Below are 16,453 nucleotides of genomic sequence, written 5' to 3'. Positions count from 1 at the left end.
GTTGTTCAACCTTGGGTAGAAACTTAGACATGAATCTCCCATTCATGTTTTTTAGCACCTTCCTGCCCCAACGTGTCTTTCCAGGGTAAAACACACACACATTAATTGATTCCAAGGAGCTAGAGACCTTTTATAAACAATATCACTGAAACAACTGTGGATGTTTAATTGCTAAACTTTGAGTGCTTCATAACCTGCTTGATCTTTTTGTGCATTGGTTGTTGTATGCTTAATGCTTTTAACTGACTCATTAGCTCTTTAGAAAGAATTTGATTACTCTACAAAATTACTTTATAAGTCATAGTATGCAGCTGTGTCTAATTCAAATCACAGAACTGCTGATATAGCGCTGTTGCATGTTTAAAGATTTGTTATGAACTTACCAGGGTCTTAGATTTTGCCGTTCAGTCTTTAATAAAATGTATTATTGAATCAAGCTTTTTAAGAGAGTCTGATCTTTCTTTGGGACAACATCATGGCTGCATGCAAATGCCTAGTAATGTCTAGTGCTGTCTCATGAGGGATAATGTTGCATAACATGAAATTATGTCAGTACACTGTGTAATGATTGTTATGTTTTTGTCAGATTCTTTAATTTTTCAGAATTACTCTTCAAAACTCCTAATCAGATCAACAGGGTATGCTAGACAAAATGAAATCTCTCACTAAAACAATTTGAGTACTGTATACAAACCACAGTTAATGTTTATTGCTGGTTACGGAGCTACATCTGTGTCTTATTTGATATAATGATGTTTGCACGTTTTAAGGAGTTTAGATTCTTGCAAAGTTGGTTTTAACTGTGGTCAGGCTTTCTCCCTAATCAGATCTGTTACACTTAAACAAAATTTAAAGCAGGGTAGTTTCAAACAGTAGATGCTTCTCAGTTCAATACCTTTGTCCAATTGCTTCAAGTAGGTTTCTGGCAATTTATAGCAGATGGGAGTTTGGAATCCCTGGAGCGCGTATTCTTGAGTTCTGATAGTCCTCTTGTGATACATGTTTAATGTAAAGAGGTAAAAGCCATTTCTGGGTGTCCTGTTGTTCAACCATTTACTGTCTTCACTGAATTGGGTAGATATTACGGACAGCTTTTATTTTTATTTTTTATCTGTATGGGTAACATCCTGAAACCAGGTGGTTCTTCGAGAAATCACTTTGTTAACTCCAGTCTTAGGGCCTAATTACAAGCTTGGCTTTCAGAAAACCAGAATGGTGGTGAGAAGGTCCAAAGACCGCCAGACTCAAATTGGAGGTCTGACCGCCGTCAATATTACAAGATTGGCAGTCAGTGCTGCCAAAAGACCGCCTTCTCTGCCAGGATCTCTGACCCCATTGGGACGACATGGTCATAATTGTAATCAGCTGACTTCATGGGGCTCCAGTGCTGATTACAACCATGTTCCCTGCCAGTCTTTTCATTGCGGTTCACCTGCCATGAAAAGGCTGGCGGATAACATGTGCAGGGGAGCTCCTGCAAAGCCCATAACATTGCCCTGGGCAGTGCAGGCCCCCCCTCCCCAGTGCTGTTGGAGCACGCATTGTCTGCTGTGCAGATCATGGCCATCCCGAGGGTGCTAGGGAAGCCCCCTGTGCGACTGCATTGGGCTCGGCTCCATGTGCGGCGGCATTGGACTCCATGTTTTCCACTGCGTTGACCAGTGGAAACCTTGGTTTCTATCGGTCAGCCCAATGGAAAACTCGTAATGGGGGTTGGTGGGGAGACAGCCAGCTCTGCGGCGGTCTCCTTTCCACCAGTCTGGAGGACGGGTTTTCAGTCAGCCCAACTCTTAATGAGGCCGTAACACTGGAGTTAACAAAGTGATTTCTCGAAGAACCACCTGGTTTCAGGATATTACCCCTACAGATAAAAAAAGAAGGGGCCACCTCCTCAAGATTAAAAATCAAAGCTATTTGTAACATCTATCCAATTCAGTGGAGATGGTAAATGTTTGATCACCAGGCCACCCAGAAATGGCTTTTACCTCTTTAACTTAAACATGCATACCTCAAAATATAGATTCTCCCTCCTTTTGGATAACACTGGATAAGAAATGTAACTTCCTCCAACCGAACACCAAGATTATTGTGGCAAGTGCATTTCTTTGCTTATGAACAACTTTTAGACAAGCATATAAACTTTAATTTCGAATCTTCCCAATCACACACAAGCATGCTTCAGTTGGCAAGGAGACTGACTCACCTAAATGAGAGAGACTTCATGTTTTTCTCCTTTCTCCTCCAGGCATACTTTAAGGATTGATAATTTTCTCATTGATGGCCTGTATCTCTCACTTACTGGCCAGTCCACCATTGGGCCATCTTGATATCCAATGACGCCTGTATTGCAAAGTTCGTTAGCCTAGGCAACAAAGACCAGATGGACAAATGCTTGAGACGTAAACTAGAGTTGCCAGAGACTACTACCCTACCAAAATTAGAAACTCTGCCAAAATAGTTTTGTCTGAAAATCGTTCTGTCTGCTCCCCACAAGTCCTTTGGGATCCCATAAAAACTACATTAAGAGAATTAATGATAAAACTTATGTAGACACAATTAAAAAAAAAAAAAAGTCACTATAAGCATGTTAGAAAGAGAGAGTTAAACACTGGAACAACTTAAGTTGGAAAGTTGCAATATTAAAGAACTTAACTTCCAACAGATACAAACATAGGTGAGCCATTTGCCACAAAGCAGGCATGTGGGCCAATTCGCAGAAAGCCAAATGGCTCTGCACCTGAAACAAGGCAAAGAAAGTCTTTGTTGTCTTCCTAAAATGTATGTGTACTGCACTTCACAGATTTGTCTTTGGTGACCAGATTTTATCTGATAGTGGCTCTATGATAGCCCTTGCCTAATGTTAGGCTAAATGGTACCTTCTCTGAAGATTTAACCAAGGTCAGACCACTCACAAGGGCTACCGTTTGTGCCTACTTCTATTAGCTTTTGAACGTCTGCCAGCCCTCATACACATTTTGGATTGAAAGAGATACTAAACATTAACATTACGTTGAACCCCTTCCCAATCATTTGCATAGGTGCTGAAGCTATACTGAATTTGCTGAACCTCATCAAAGATGACCTTGACTTACTACCATTAACATGAGTCAGAGCAATTCTCTCTGAATGGAGCTGTATCTACAACTGGTGGCCATGGCTTTGCTTACTACGCACTGGTGACCGTCCTGCTCTCCAGCACTCTATCATGCTGCCTGCTTTATAGGAAACTGGATGTCTTCAAACTGAGAAAGAACCTCCTTTGAGTATACTCTTCAATAACATTTGTCCCGTTTTTATAACTCCCAACATTTTTGTACTGTTTCCAGGTATGCAAATGTGTCCTATTTACTAGTTCTGCTGCCCATTCACTAGAAATAGTTAATATTTTATTAAATGCTCTATCAAACGAGCGTTATTGGCTGTTGTGGGTATTTCCAACTGTGCAAGTCCAACTCACAATTTACTGTGATGTTCATCCTCTAAACTAAATATAGTTTATCTCCATCGACCACCATTTGTATACCTAACATTAATAATGATTCACCTATAATCGCACTGCCAATAAAAGTGGTATGCAAGATAATCCTGCAATAATAGGCAGACCCAATTTCCTTTATTTCTGTACATTACTTGTCATAGCCTCATAAGTGGATTATTGTGTTAGTTGAATAACAAGTGTTTTGTTTTAGTCTCCCTGGTTTATGATTGCACTAAATTTTTCATCTTTTGTTCTTCACTTGTTAAATTCATCTTCTACATTTTGCTTTCTGTTGTACCTTTCCTTTAAAAAAGAAAATCATTAAAATCTCTCGAAAGGTCTGTGGTTGAAAATCTGATTTCTTGATGCATGTTTGTAAACCTAAGTTAACTACATTTCTCCGGACATGTAGACACTTCTGGTATACAACAAGTTACGTGTGCTTCTAAAAAGTTTATTTTGTGGTAGCACAGACAAATGGACAGTGTTTGTATTCAGCTACAATGTCTTAGTAAATTAAACTAGCATACACAAATGTAGGACAGTGCACATACAGTTCAGGAAGTCTTTATCGAGAAAGGTTCGTGTAAGGAGCTCTTGTATTGCAAAGGCGATTCGTGCTGTGTTTATTCCGGATGGGGATAACATTCTTAGGGGTTATGTAAGGCATTTTTAATCTCTTTCAGTAGTTATTTATTGATTGTGTTTGTTTTTGTATCAAGACTTGGGCTCTTTAGCCACTGAAATGATGTATAGATCTGTGACTGAAAATCATCCTTCTTTTGGTAATGCATATACAATGTACGGGGTTCAGACTGGTATGGCGATGCAGCATATCGAGCAGTTGTGCCCATGAACTAGTAATGATAACATTGATTACATTGTATGCTGTATATTATTGTGCTTGATTAAGTGCACTTAGTGAGACTATGCAGAATATAACTTAAAGGTTTTACTCAGCTACACAGTAAGTCTACGTTCTAGCGTGTGGTAGATAGTCTTTTTAGGCTAGTCGTAATTAGGAAAACTGTAGGTTTAGGAATAGGTGCTCCATAATTGTCCTCTGCTGGAAAGGAGACCGATGTCACACAGTTCATGTATAATTCTGTATAGTGAAAGAGGGGTGTAGTATGAACTGTTTTATGTCTAAGCATTTACTTGGATCTTCCAGTTAATTAATTTTACAGCAATTTAACAAGGTAAGTCTCTGGAATTGACTGCAACATGTTGCAAGAGGATGGGTGTTCACCTTGACTCTTTACCATCAAGGAACATTCAAGTACAGGTACACATGTCTGAAAGGCATCTATAGGTTCTCAGTAAGTTCATATAAATGTCCATCAGCCATCTCCAGTTCCAGATGTTTATTTAGGTGGCTCTGGGAGACTATATGATGACCTGTCTCAACTGAGGTCGTTTCGCCTGATTTGGTGCCACTTGCTGGTGAGACTTCACGTATCCTCACCTTCAAATTTAAATGTTGTCTGTTTAGATTCACATGTTCACATAAGCATCACAATGTATAATAAATCATAAAATACAATACTCCTACTATAACAAAATATTAATAAACTTTAAAAAAAAACTCCTTAAAACACAGCCCATATTGCCTCCGTGTCCATCCCCCAAGACAAAGTAATTGTATGCCTTTCAGCAGTTCTGATATCCATGTAAACTAGCAAAGGCTTCAAGAATATTTTTCTGTGCACCATGATAAAACTGCACATCAAGGAATGTAGTGGGAATTTACAGTGACATTTCAATACATAATAAATATGAATTGGCATCTATGGTTGTAGAAGCAGAAAATGTGCACAATATGCATTTAAGAAGCGTGAGCATTTGGCTAAAGAATTGAATGTAGATTTGAATAAAAAGAATTCATGAAACATTTAGAATGAAATCTTCAGTGAATTACAGAAATCAAGATCTGAACTCCTTGCAAGAATCATAGTTATTGGACAAGATTAAAGATCAGGAAGATGTCAAGGTGCAAGGTACAAAGAAGAATGGAAAGAAACTCCTGATAAGCTTGAATAAAAAGAAGAAAAATAGGAGTGTGAATGTTTCTGAATGTGAAGTGATTGTTGAAAAGAGTTTCTGTTGAGAAAAGTGCAAGGAGGCGCATATGTGCCATGTATACTGGTCAAGAAGTGGTCTTTAAACATTTAGAAATAATTCTCAAAGCTCAGAGAGGAGCTTGAGAAGCGGTATACAGAGGGGGAAAGAATTGGGACTATTTCAATGGTACTTTGGGCAGATTTGGATGCTTTACATTCGACTGTTGTGTCTCCAGATTTGTGGGCTGAAAGTTAGACTTTAGGACAAACCCCTCTTAAAAAGCCTTCTCTAATTGTAGTTGAGAAGTACAGCACGTTTATCGATCATTTGAAAATGAGAAGGTCACCAGAAACACATTTCTCACCTCTCACAGCATTAGTCACTGACAACATCCAACATTACGTATTGGAGAAAACATCAGGCACCACGACCACTGCTACTACCACCGTCACCAATATGTATTGTAAGCCATTATACTACTGTGCTCACAACAGCACTGTACACCAAGAAACACTACACCGTACCCCGTAGCAGAACTCATTAAGGGAGAATTCTTAAAAAAAAAAAATCGGCACTGCACAAATAACTGGCTGTTACTGCATATACTAGCGCTTTCTGCCACTAGCTGCTTTCTGCATTTCTATATATTTGTCAAGGAATGGAAACATGTAAGAATTTAGATAATTTGATACAGTTCTCAGCCACAACTCGAAGCACGCACACAGATGCACACCACTCTCTCCTCCACACAGAGGCATGCTCGTGTTACTGAAACCATATCTTAGGTCATACTCAGTTGAATAGCCCAAACTAGGCAAGAATTTTGTCAAGTCAGAAATGCTGCAATACTACACTTAAATCAATTTATACATTATGCAAGTGGCAATAGGAATCACTGAAATTAAAGTGACACATTTTACAACATTGTCATGCAGACAGTGCATTTACAATTTAACCATGTGAACTAATCTACTGTGTGCACACACCTGTGTGCTATGACCAGATCACCCACACTTTTGCATGGTTTGAAGTTCATGCCAAATGATAATTTAACCTAACGTTGAAGAACCTTCTATATAACTATCATGAGAACTCAAACATGCAAGTGGCCAGTGGATTTAGGGTTAATCGGCTTGGGTTTTATCAAGTTATTTTACCTCTTTACATGCAAAACGTCTTTAGGCATTGGGTCTTTTTAAAGACCTTTTAAATGCATTAATATTACTGGCGTTTCATAGCCAACATAAACTGATAATCCCTCTTTATAAACCGCAAAATCTGCATTCCTATCTGGTGCATCAGAGTAAAGGTTGGTGCTTTCAGTTTGTTATAACTCCAGAGCAGTATCCTTTCAAGGAAAGGGACTTGTGTGGCTTATCATTTTTAGGCAGTCTACTGGACTTTATTCCCATTTCTCCGAATTTTGTTCTTTATGAGCCACATACAGTTGTTACTTGTTTTTGACACTGTCTAAAATTGTTTTGTGTTTAACTGTAGCTTTGTAGATTGAAAGAACTAAACTTAGTTTTCTGTTTTGACTTTCTTATGGGTTTTGGAAAGCAGTTGGAATCAATTCAAATCCAAATACAGCCTTTAAAAATGAAAGAGAGCCATGAAAAGCCAGTGCCGTCTCTTGCTGCAATCAATCCTCAAAATGTGAAACTGGTTCAACCACTCGATAAGACATTGAATTGCTCTGGGTTAAATCCTAGTCCGCAGGTTATTCAAATACAGCCGTTAACGGGCAATGGAGAGCAGAAGTTCATTTTACAGAGATCACTATCTCATCTTCCTATTCAGTTGCTTGTACAAAGAACATTACCCCATGTTGGACCTGCATCTTTTGCAAAGGAGACCAATCCTCATATGGTACCAACCATCTCTGCAGATGTAGCTTTTACTGAAGATAAACGTGTTGGTAGCCTTGAAAAAAAACAAAAGCTAAAAAAATCATTAAAAGTAAAAACCCGATCCGGGCGCATATCACGTCCTCCTAAACACAAAGCTAAAGATTATAAATTTATCAAAACTGGGGATTTAGCTGACGGCCATCCATCGGATTCTGATGATTATTCGGAGTTAAGCGTGGAAGAAGAAGGAGATGCAACGAAAAAGGATGTGTTATTCAATTCTTCAAATTATATACTTAAACCGAAAACTTTTAAATGTGAGAGTTGTGAAAAATGTTACATCGGAAAAGGAGGATTAGCAAGGCATTATAAACTTAATCCTGAACATGGGAACGTTAACTATGTTGAGCAAAAAGCTGTACCTATGATAAATGGAAACAATGCCCAAATTGTGGTTGACTCTGTTGGAAAACATTATGCATCTGGAAATCTCAGCCATGGAGTGGCATGTACAAATCATGAAAGTATACCATTGCCACATGCTGAAGAAATGGATTCCATCTGTGGTCAGCAGGTACTGTATTCATTTAGCAGTTGGGTAAAAACCATAGCTTTAGGGGCGTAGCTGTGGGGGGGGTGTTTGGGGTGTTTACACAACCTAATAAATGTATTTTCTGATAAATAGTTGGGTACAGGTGTTTTCAGTCGGGTACTGTGAGATTTCAGCAGGAACTTTTACATACCCAGAGACAAAAATGCACAAAAACACTCTCCATTGAAAGCCCTAAAAAATGTTGGTTATTTTAAAAACTATTGTGTTTTCTGTCTTAGTACCCCTACCAATCCACATCCTGCTCCCTCTCCACTGCCCCTTACGCCCCTATCTTGCACCCTGCTTGTTGTATAATGTATTTATTTAAATATATGCCAGTCTGATTGTTGGAAAATCTGAATCTCATACCCCCAATTTTACTGGCCAAGCTACGGCCCTGCATAGCTTTGAATGAAAAACACAATGTAAATACAAGAAATTGACGAACATTGATATGTAGTGTGTGCTTGTTTTTGGTTTAGCTTTGAGTATTACAAGTTAGCTAGACTAATGGATAAAAAGCCTTTTTTAAAGAAAGGCACGTAACCCGAGCACCGTGTGTTCAGTGTTGTTTTTTTTTTTTTTTTTTTTTTTTTTTTTTTTTATGTTTAAAAAATAAATAAAAATAAATTAAAACTACTTTAAGCAACACTAGCTTTCCAAACTTGGCTATAGGCTACATTTCCTCCAAACCTTTGGTATGGACCACAAAATGCTTGGCGTGCAGCCTAATGCCTCTGTGGTTTTGCGAATGGCATGCTTTAAGACTGCAAAAGTGTGTGTTGCTACCTGCTAAATATTCCTTGCAATTTGGAAGCCTTTCTGACTTGGAAAGCACCTTTTCCAACTCACAAAGAGAAAGTGATGTGAATGAGTACCCCATTACGCACTGTGAATCACAATGAAATTTATTAATGGTTTTCTACCTCGACTGCAGTCCTAAAACAAAGAATTGATACCAACATTAACCACCCACACACACACACACACACACACACACACACACACACACACACACACACACACACACACACACACACACACACACACACTCTCACACACTCTCACACACTCTCACACACTCTCACACACTCTCACACACTCTCACACACTCTCACTCTCACACACACACACACACACACACACACACACACACACACACACACACACACACACACACACACACACACACACACACACACACACACACACACACACTCTCACACTACACACACACTCCTCCAAAAAAGAAGGGTTGGTATCTAATTAGCAAAGTGGAAGCTGTTCCTGAGAGAGAGATTCTACTTAATGATTAGTGGCTGCTGGGCTTGGGCGCAGAGGAGGGTAGCAGACATTGATGGAGGGGACTGCTGCTTGCTCCCTTGAGTCCATTACATGCATGCACAGTTATTTTTTAAATCTTTTAAGACACAGTGGCTGCATTTGGAAAATATTTCAGCATGCATGAACACAAATGCAGGAATGGAAGTCCACCTCCCCTTAATCTTTGCATGTGCCAGGGGTCACACAAGGCCACTTGCCTTATACATATTAATGCTGAAGTGGCTGTTATGACCTTCTGCAAATGTATTTTTTGCAATGTGACTTGCTAGTAATCATTCATATTGCAGAATTAAGCCCAGGCAGCAGTCCAGTTAAGTACATTGATGGATTTGTGACCTGGGCGTTGTACATTAGGCCAGTGGTACTTCAAATGCCTGCCTGAACATTTTTCTTTACATTCCTAAAGCCTCCTGATACCAATTTCCTCCATCCTTTTAGATGCTGGTATAATGCATGACCAAGCCTCTGACTCTTCTGTGGATTCTAATGCAGCTCTTCAAAAAATGTTTCCCATAACTGTACAAATTCTATTATTGTCTGTTCCTGTGGGTCTCGCTTACCCTTTAGAATCAACCTCATCTAGACTTTGCTTTTTGTTTTTTACCATCGTATCAAAACAGTTTTACATAATGTTCATCTTTTCACGGTTGGTGGGTTATTTTTACATAATCCTATAATGCACACTGATTTTTATAAGAGCACTACACCCCCCCCTCCCCCCCACCATCATTGGATGGTTAATTATAGCTATTAGAATACTTCTCCAGATGTTAGATTCTATTAAATGATTTCTTCTTTTCATATCCAGCCTATTTAAGAGTTGCTTCTGCAATTTTAATTTTCTGGCTCTCCTTATGTGCATAATGGTGAAAGGAGCATGTATGTGTCAATGAGCTGGTAGACCTTGTCTAATCTTTTGGGTATTTAGAATAAGGCCAGACACAACTTTAACAGGCCATAAGAAAGTGCTGTGGCAAAACCATGTGCTGGTGGCTTTACCATAGCTGATCACTTCACCACAAATGTTCATTCCCTCTGATGGACTCTCCCAAACTCTTCTCTGCAGGGAGACTGTCTGCACACTGCCCCACAGAGTTCCACAGTGCATGTTTATAACAAGCAAGGTGGGCTGTGGAGAATGTTGATGTTTCTTTTTAGCATATTGTCATATCTGATAAGTCCATAATACAACTCTGTCGGGAGCATCTTATGATGTTCTACAGAAAAACAAAATTTCCTACTGATGGAGATTTCCTCCGAGTAGGAAGACGCTCTGGTGTGGGCTCTTGAACGCTTCTTTTTTCACCCTGCCTCTCCTTCTTAGCTCTAATTTAAACAAGTGTAAGAAACATTACCTTAGTGGTGGATTGGACGTGACTGGGTTATAAAGGTTTTGTTGGAGCTTTGAGAACCTAGTTTCAGAAATAATAAACATCTACATTTCTGAGATAGAAGTGTTGATTTTTTTTTATTTTTTTTTTATTTTTTATAACTGGTCTGCTCTACCTCTGATCTAATAAAAAAGCCACCTTCTAAATGGAATGGTTTGTGAAGGGAGATATGTTGGACATTAAGGGAATATGATCCTGTTAAGGCATTACCTACAGATGGATTCTGTTGTCAAAGACCTGTTTTGTACAGTATAGATACTTAAAGTGGCTTTGAGTGATGTTGGTGCTTATCATTTGATGACTTTCTTGTCAGGCTGGTTTACCTGTTTTTTGGATGGCTTTCCTTCATCATGTGTTTACACCTCCCCTGGAACATTTTTCTCTGATTCCCTCCATGGGCTTTCATGTGTTTTCTCCCGATGTGCTGCTTTGGCCTCATACCATCTGCCCCCCTCAGCCCCTTGCACTCTCGGTTTTCACCCCAAGCCCTCCCTGTTTGCCCATAAAAGCACAGCAAGAGGTACATTTTTGCTTGGTTTGATTAAAGAGCAGACTTTATCTTGGATCTCTTTTATCACCTACCTTCCACATGAAAACCAAGGCATTGGGATGCAAAGGCACCATTTATGGAACTGGGGGTAAAGGCAAGCTGCTGTACTCGCTCACTCACTTTGAGGCAAGAGGTGTACATAGAGGGACAGCAAAGATGCCTCTTCTTCAAAGAGGTCCATAAACATGATCCTTATGGTACTACAGAATAAAAAGGCTGGAGCATGTGAATCAGTTCCTAGTTTGCAGAAAGTAAATAGCAAGTATTTTCCCATAAATTCTGAGACTTACACAGACAGCTGTTTTTGCAGGTAATCCTCTGAGTTATCTTTAGGCTAGGTCACTTGTAGCGGGATTAGTAAATTCTGTTTAGTTTCCTGCATGAAATTTGAAAAGTAAACCATGCCATTTGTAAAGATTGAAAATATTGAATTAAATGTTCAATTTCAAAATACCTTATGATATGTTTGTTTCTCCTCAAGGATTCAGAAATATTTTTTCAATCTTTTTTTTTTTTAATGATGCTTTATAAAGCAGCACAGCTTTAAAGGCAAGACTTTTTTGCTTTGCTTATTGTTGGGTGTGACTAATGATGATGAATCTTTTCTGCAGCAGGGCCAGTTAGCCCTCCACAGTCTTCTTTTGACCTTCAGAAGCTGCTATTTTGCGGTCTGATAAGATAGAACAGTTAAACCTTATGGTCTGTTTTCAAGACTAGCCTGCACCCGAGGAGTCAGACTTGAGTAAGCATACTCCTTTTTTATTTATTCTTTGTAGATTTTGTATTTTTCCATATGTACCAACAAACCTACAACATTTAAACTAAGACAATAGAGTGCTGCAGGGTATTTTGAAGCATTGTAACAGGATTGCAGCCTTAGTTTGCTAGATGATAAATCCTGTCAACCATTTCCAAGGGTGTAACAGGTTTGCGAGTCGTAGACACTAGTGATATAGGAGTTGGTGAATCTCATCATGCTCCCACTCATACCTACCCCCGTCGAAGTGGACTGAAGTCTTTGTAAGTAGAAAACTGGCACATTGCATCTCATCCCCTGACTTAAGTCTGCATACTCACTGACAGGGCAGCCAAGAGGAGAGACTGCTTTGTAAAACAGTAACAAAATTTACTTTTAGACAAAACCAGCAGAAGTGAGAGCGTGTTCTTCGCCAAGGTTAAACATTTCAAGAAAGGTCATCTAACAACCCTCAGGCCCTTATTAACTTCAGCAAAACCGAAACTTGTTTCAGTGTCCAGCTCACAACACATTTTAAAATCTATATCCTGTGCCTTGCAGTTTAAGGTCTTCCTGCATGGGACTTTAATTATGTTGCATCTCAAAACAGCTCTGTCAAACTAAAGTTCTCTTACCATTGGCCTCTATCATCTAATCTGTCTGACCTGTAGAAAGCATTTCCTTCACTTCACTCTTCTTGCCTGATCTCCTTTATTGATGTCAGTGGATGTCTCTGACAATCTTCCAGCAGATTGTAACCTAAAAAAAATAGTATTTCTTTTTATGGGAAACTGTCTGTTTCATTGGTTATAGGATTTCATCTTGGCTCCTGAGTCTCTGAATGCTTTCCTGATGGGCTTTTGTTTCTTCCTATGTTTACGGTCACCTCATTGATGTTTGGAAATGGAAGGTCTGCGTAGAATTGAAACATTTTCCCTTTCTTCAGTGCTTTGACCAGGATCTTGTCTCCTGACATTTGACCCTTGACTAAAGCCACAATAGTCACTCCTTCCCACCTCCTTGCCTATCTCATCCAGAAATGATGGCCGCTCCCCTTGGAAAACTAATCGTCCACTGCCTTGCTCCCTCATTATTTTCCTTATTTACATTAAATCCTCTCTCTGCACAATGTTAGTTGCTTATTCTTGGATAGTACCACCTTTTAAAAAAAATATTTATTTATTGGCATTTTCAATATAAGACAGCCATAAGTGAGATAGTACAAGCATATCAATCAACATTGTATGTTTCAAGGCAAAGGAGAAAGAAATCACTTGCAATACGTTCACAACAAGGAAACTAGGTGTATGGCAAATATGTGGTATTGAAATGGTAGCTGAGGACGGCAGTGTCATTCACTAACAATATCCTGATGTCCTACATGAGGAAGAAAGCCAAGTGGAAGTACTTGGTGTGTTTCGTACACTTCGCAATACCCAAGACACAGTATAGGGGGTTCGGGTAAAATCTGGACATCTATTACTTCCGAGATATGTGACATGACCAGACCAGACCCAATGATTGTAGGAGCGGAGGACCATTCCATACCATGTGAAACACATAGGGCACACCAAGGTCACACCCTGGAATATTTTGTGGAGGTGGTGTGGCGTTTCAAAAAAAAAAAAAAAGTATGGTGCAAGTAATTGAACTGGGTAAATTTCGGGCGGGCATTGCGTGGCACCAGCTTCACCTGCTCTATTGCCATTCCCCACTGTTTCACAGTCAGTTCCACGACAAAATACACATCCCATCTAGTTTTGGCACAAAGCACAAGGTCTCTTCCGGCTGTCTGTAGGGCTGCATAGAGCACCGTGATCGATCTGCGGCCCATTCCATGTGTCAACATACATTATAGTCCCTGGTGAACAGCCAGAGCGTCTCCCTCCATTCTCCAAGTGGCTCTGATCACCAGTACAAGAGCATTGTAGGCCAAGAATAGACCAGCACATAGCCAGTTGCCATCTTGTAAGTCCTGAAAGATGCGCAGCGTTTCGTCGGTGTATAAGTCTCCCATGTGGGTTACCACCGATTCCGGCCAGGCCACTAACTCCTATGTCTCTAGTAGTAACTGCATTGCGGGCATATTCCAGATCAGCAGTTGCGGTGTGTATGGGGCTGCGTTTCGGTGTGGCTGTATAAATCTATTCCAACATAATTTTGCAATTCATGGCAGCCAGGCAGTATCTTACGGTGGAGTCTCCTGCCTTAAGGAGGCAATTCAATATATTAATTCCATCTCGTTCGTCCCTGATGAGGTGGCTCTCACTGGATGTGTCCCCTGTTAGCCATCGCATGGGCCACTGCAACTCTGCTGCCACAAAATAAAGTAAATCTCTAAAGAAGGCCCTAGCTGGGATCACTGGTATTGTTGCAAAAAAATAAAGCAGGTGTGGTAGTGATAACATTCGCTATGAAGACCTTGCCCAAAGGCGATAAAGACAAACGTGTCCAGAAACCCACAAACTGCATAGTGATGTGAAGGTTCTGCCCTGGTTACCATTGAGGAGGTCTCTATCTGTGTGATAAACGTTCACTCTCAGGTAACGAAACGCCTCCAACCTCCACGATAGGCGGTCTGTTTCCAAGTCTGCCACTTCTGCTTGCTCTGTGTCCCTAAGCAGGAAAATGCTTGATTTCCTCCAATTAACTAGATGGCCCTTCATGGTCCCAAAGCGATCAAAAAGAGCGTATAATGCTGGGTGGTCTCACCCTGGGTCACCCAGGTAGACCAGAGCATCAGCATATAGCAACACCATATGCCATTGGGGGCCCACCTGTATACCCCAGCTTGGGCCCTGTGCTCTCAGTAGGGTGGCCAGTGGTTCCATTGCTAATGCGAAAATCACAGGCGAATGGGAACATCCTTTCCGGGTGCCCCTACCAATATCAAATGACCTCGAGGTCTTACGACCTATCCAAACTCTGGTTCGCGGCGCCACATACAGCAGCCTGATTCACTTCAGGAAGTGAAGGCCCATTCCCATGGCCTCCAAGACCAGCATCAGGTATGACCACTCAAGGGTGTTAAATGCTTTTATAAAATCAAGTGAGCTGGCACTGGGAGCTTCCTGGATTGAGCAAACGCATTGATGAGGTGACACAAGCGATGCGTGTCGTGAGATGTAACCCTGTGTGGGATGACTCCACATTGATCCTGATGGACCAGGGTGTGAAGCAACAGAAGTAAGCGATTGGCCTCAGAAAGATATCACCTCATGAGATAATCAGATGGACCCAGTCGGGAGGAGGGGTGGGGATAAAGACGTTCATAATGGAGCGCAACAGTCTCACAGATTTCTGCTTGGGAGAAGACAACAGTACCTTCCATCAAATAGATTGCTCCTATAATGGTCCTGGGAATTGCAGAGCACAACAGCCATGCCACTGTGTGGCATGGTTTATCATCGTCCACATGCTGCCAGGCCAGGGACGCCCTATAGTCTATATTAAGCCATCGCAGTTCTTCCCTATATCAATCAATCAATCAATCAGTGAATTTATAAAGCGTGCTATGTACCCAACAGGGTTTCGAGGCGCTGGGGAGGGGGGAGGGTGGGGTGCTGCTAGCGTTCGAAGAGCCATGTCTTGAGGAGTCTCCTGAAGGTGAGGAGGTCCTGGGTCTGGCGTAGTGAGGTGGGGAGAGAGTTCCAGGTCTTGGCGGCGAGGAAGGAGAAGGATCTGCCGCCAGAGGTCTTGCGCTGGATTCGGGGGACGATGGCGAGGTTGGCAGAGCGGAGTTGACGTGTGGGGACGTAGAAGTTGAGTCTGGTGTTCAGGTAGGTGGGTCCGGTGTTGTGTAGTGCCTTGTGTGCGTGGGTGAGGAGTTTGAAGGTGATCCTTTTTTCCACGGGGAGCCAGTGGAGGTCCTTCAGGTGGGGGGAGATGTGACATCGGCGGGGTATGTCGAGGATCAGGCGGGCGGATGCGTTCTGGATGCGTTGGAGTCGTTTGATGTCTTTCGTTGGGATGCCTGTGTAGAGTGCGTTGCTGTAGTAAAGTCTGCTACTGACGAGGGCTTGAGTCACTGTCTTCCTGGTTCCTGTTGGAATCCACTTGAAGATCCTGCGGAGCATGCGGAGGGTGTTGAAACAAGAAGAGGAGACAGCGTTGATTTGTTTGGACATGGTGAGAGCAGAGTCGAGGACGAAGCCGAGGTTTCGTGCGTGGCTGGCTGGGGTGGGTGGGGGTCCGAGGGCGGTGGGCCACCAGGAGTCGTTCTAGGCCGAGGGGGTGCGTCCGAGGATGAGGACTTCTGTCTTGTCGGAGTTGAGCTTCAGGCGGCTGTTGGTCATCCACTCGGCGATGGATTTTAGTCCCTCGTGGAGGTTGGTTTTGGCGGTGAGCGGATCTTTGGTCAGGGAGAGGACGAGCTGGGTGTCGTCGGCATAGGAGATGATGCTAAGGTTGTGTTGACGGGCCAGTTGTGCGAGGGGGGCCATGTAGACGTT

General features: G+C 41.5%; 1 protein-coding gene across 4 annotated transcripts in view; it reads left to right on the top strand.

Moving 5' to 3' along the window:
- Positions 1–16,453, top strand: part of ZNF839 (zinc finger protein 839) — a 124,094-nt gene that overhangs the window by 19,141 nt on the left and 88,500 nt on the right. For 2 of the 4 annotated variants that reach the window (XM_069207308.1, XM_069207309.1), the window contains exon 2: positions 7,103–7,963. The exons of 1 other annotated variant lie outside the window; for it this stretch is intronic. In XM_069207308.1, the coding sequence (XP_069063409.1) occupies positions 7,103–7,963 (861 nt within the window). Of the gene's footprint in view, positions 1–7,099; positions 7,964–16,453 lie in introns of all 4 variants that reach the window. One more of the 4 variants, XM_069207307.1, reaches the window with a different exon arrangement.

The sequence above is a fragment of the Pleurodeles waltl genome, chromosome 9, assembly GCF_031143425.1.
Source record: "Pleurodeles waltl isolate 20211129_DDA chromosome 9, aPleWal1.hap1.20221129, whole genome shotgun sequence".
Lineage (NCBI taxonomy): Eukaryota > Metazoa > Chordata > Amphibia > Caudata > Salamandridae > Pleurodeles > Pleurodeles waltl.
This window is presented reverse-complemented; position numbering and strand designations above follow the sequence as displayed.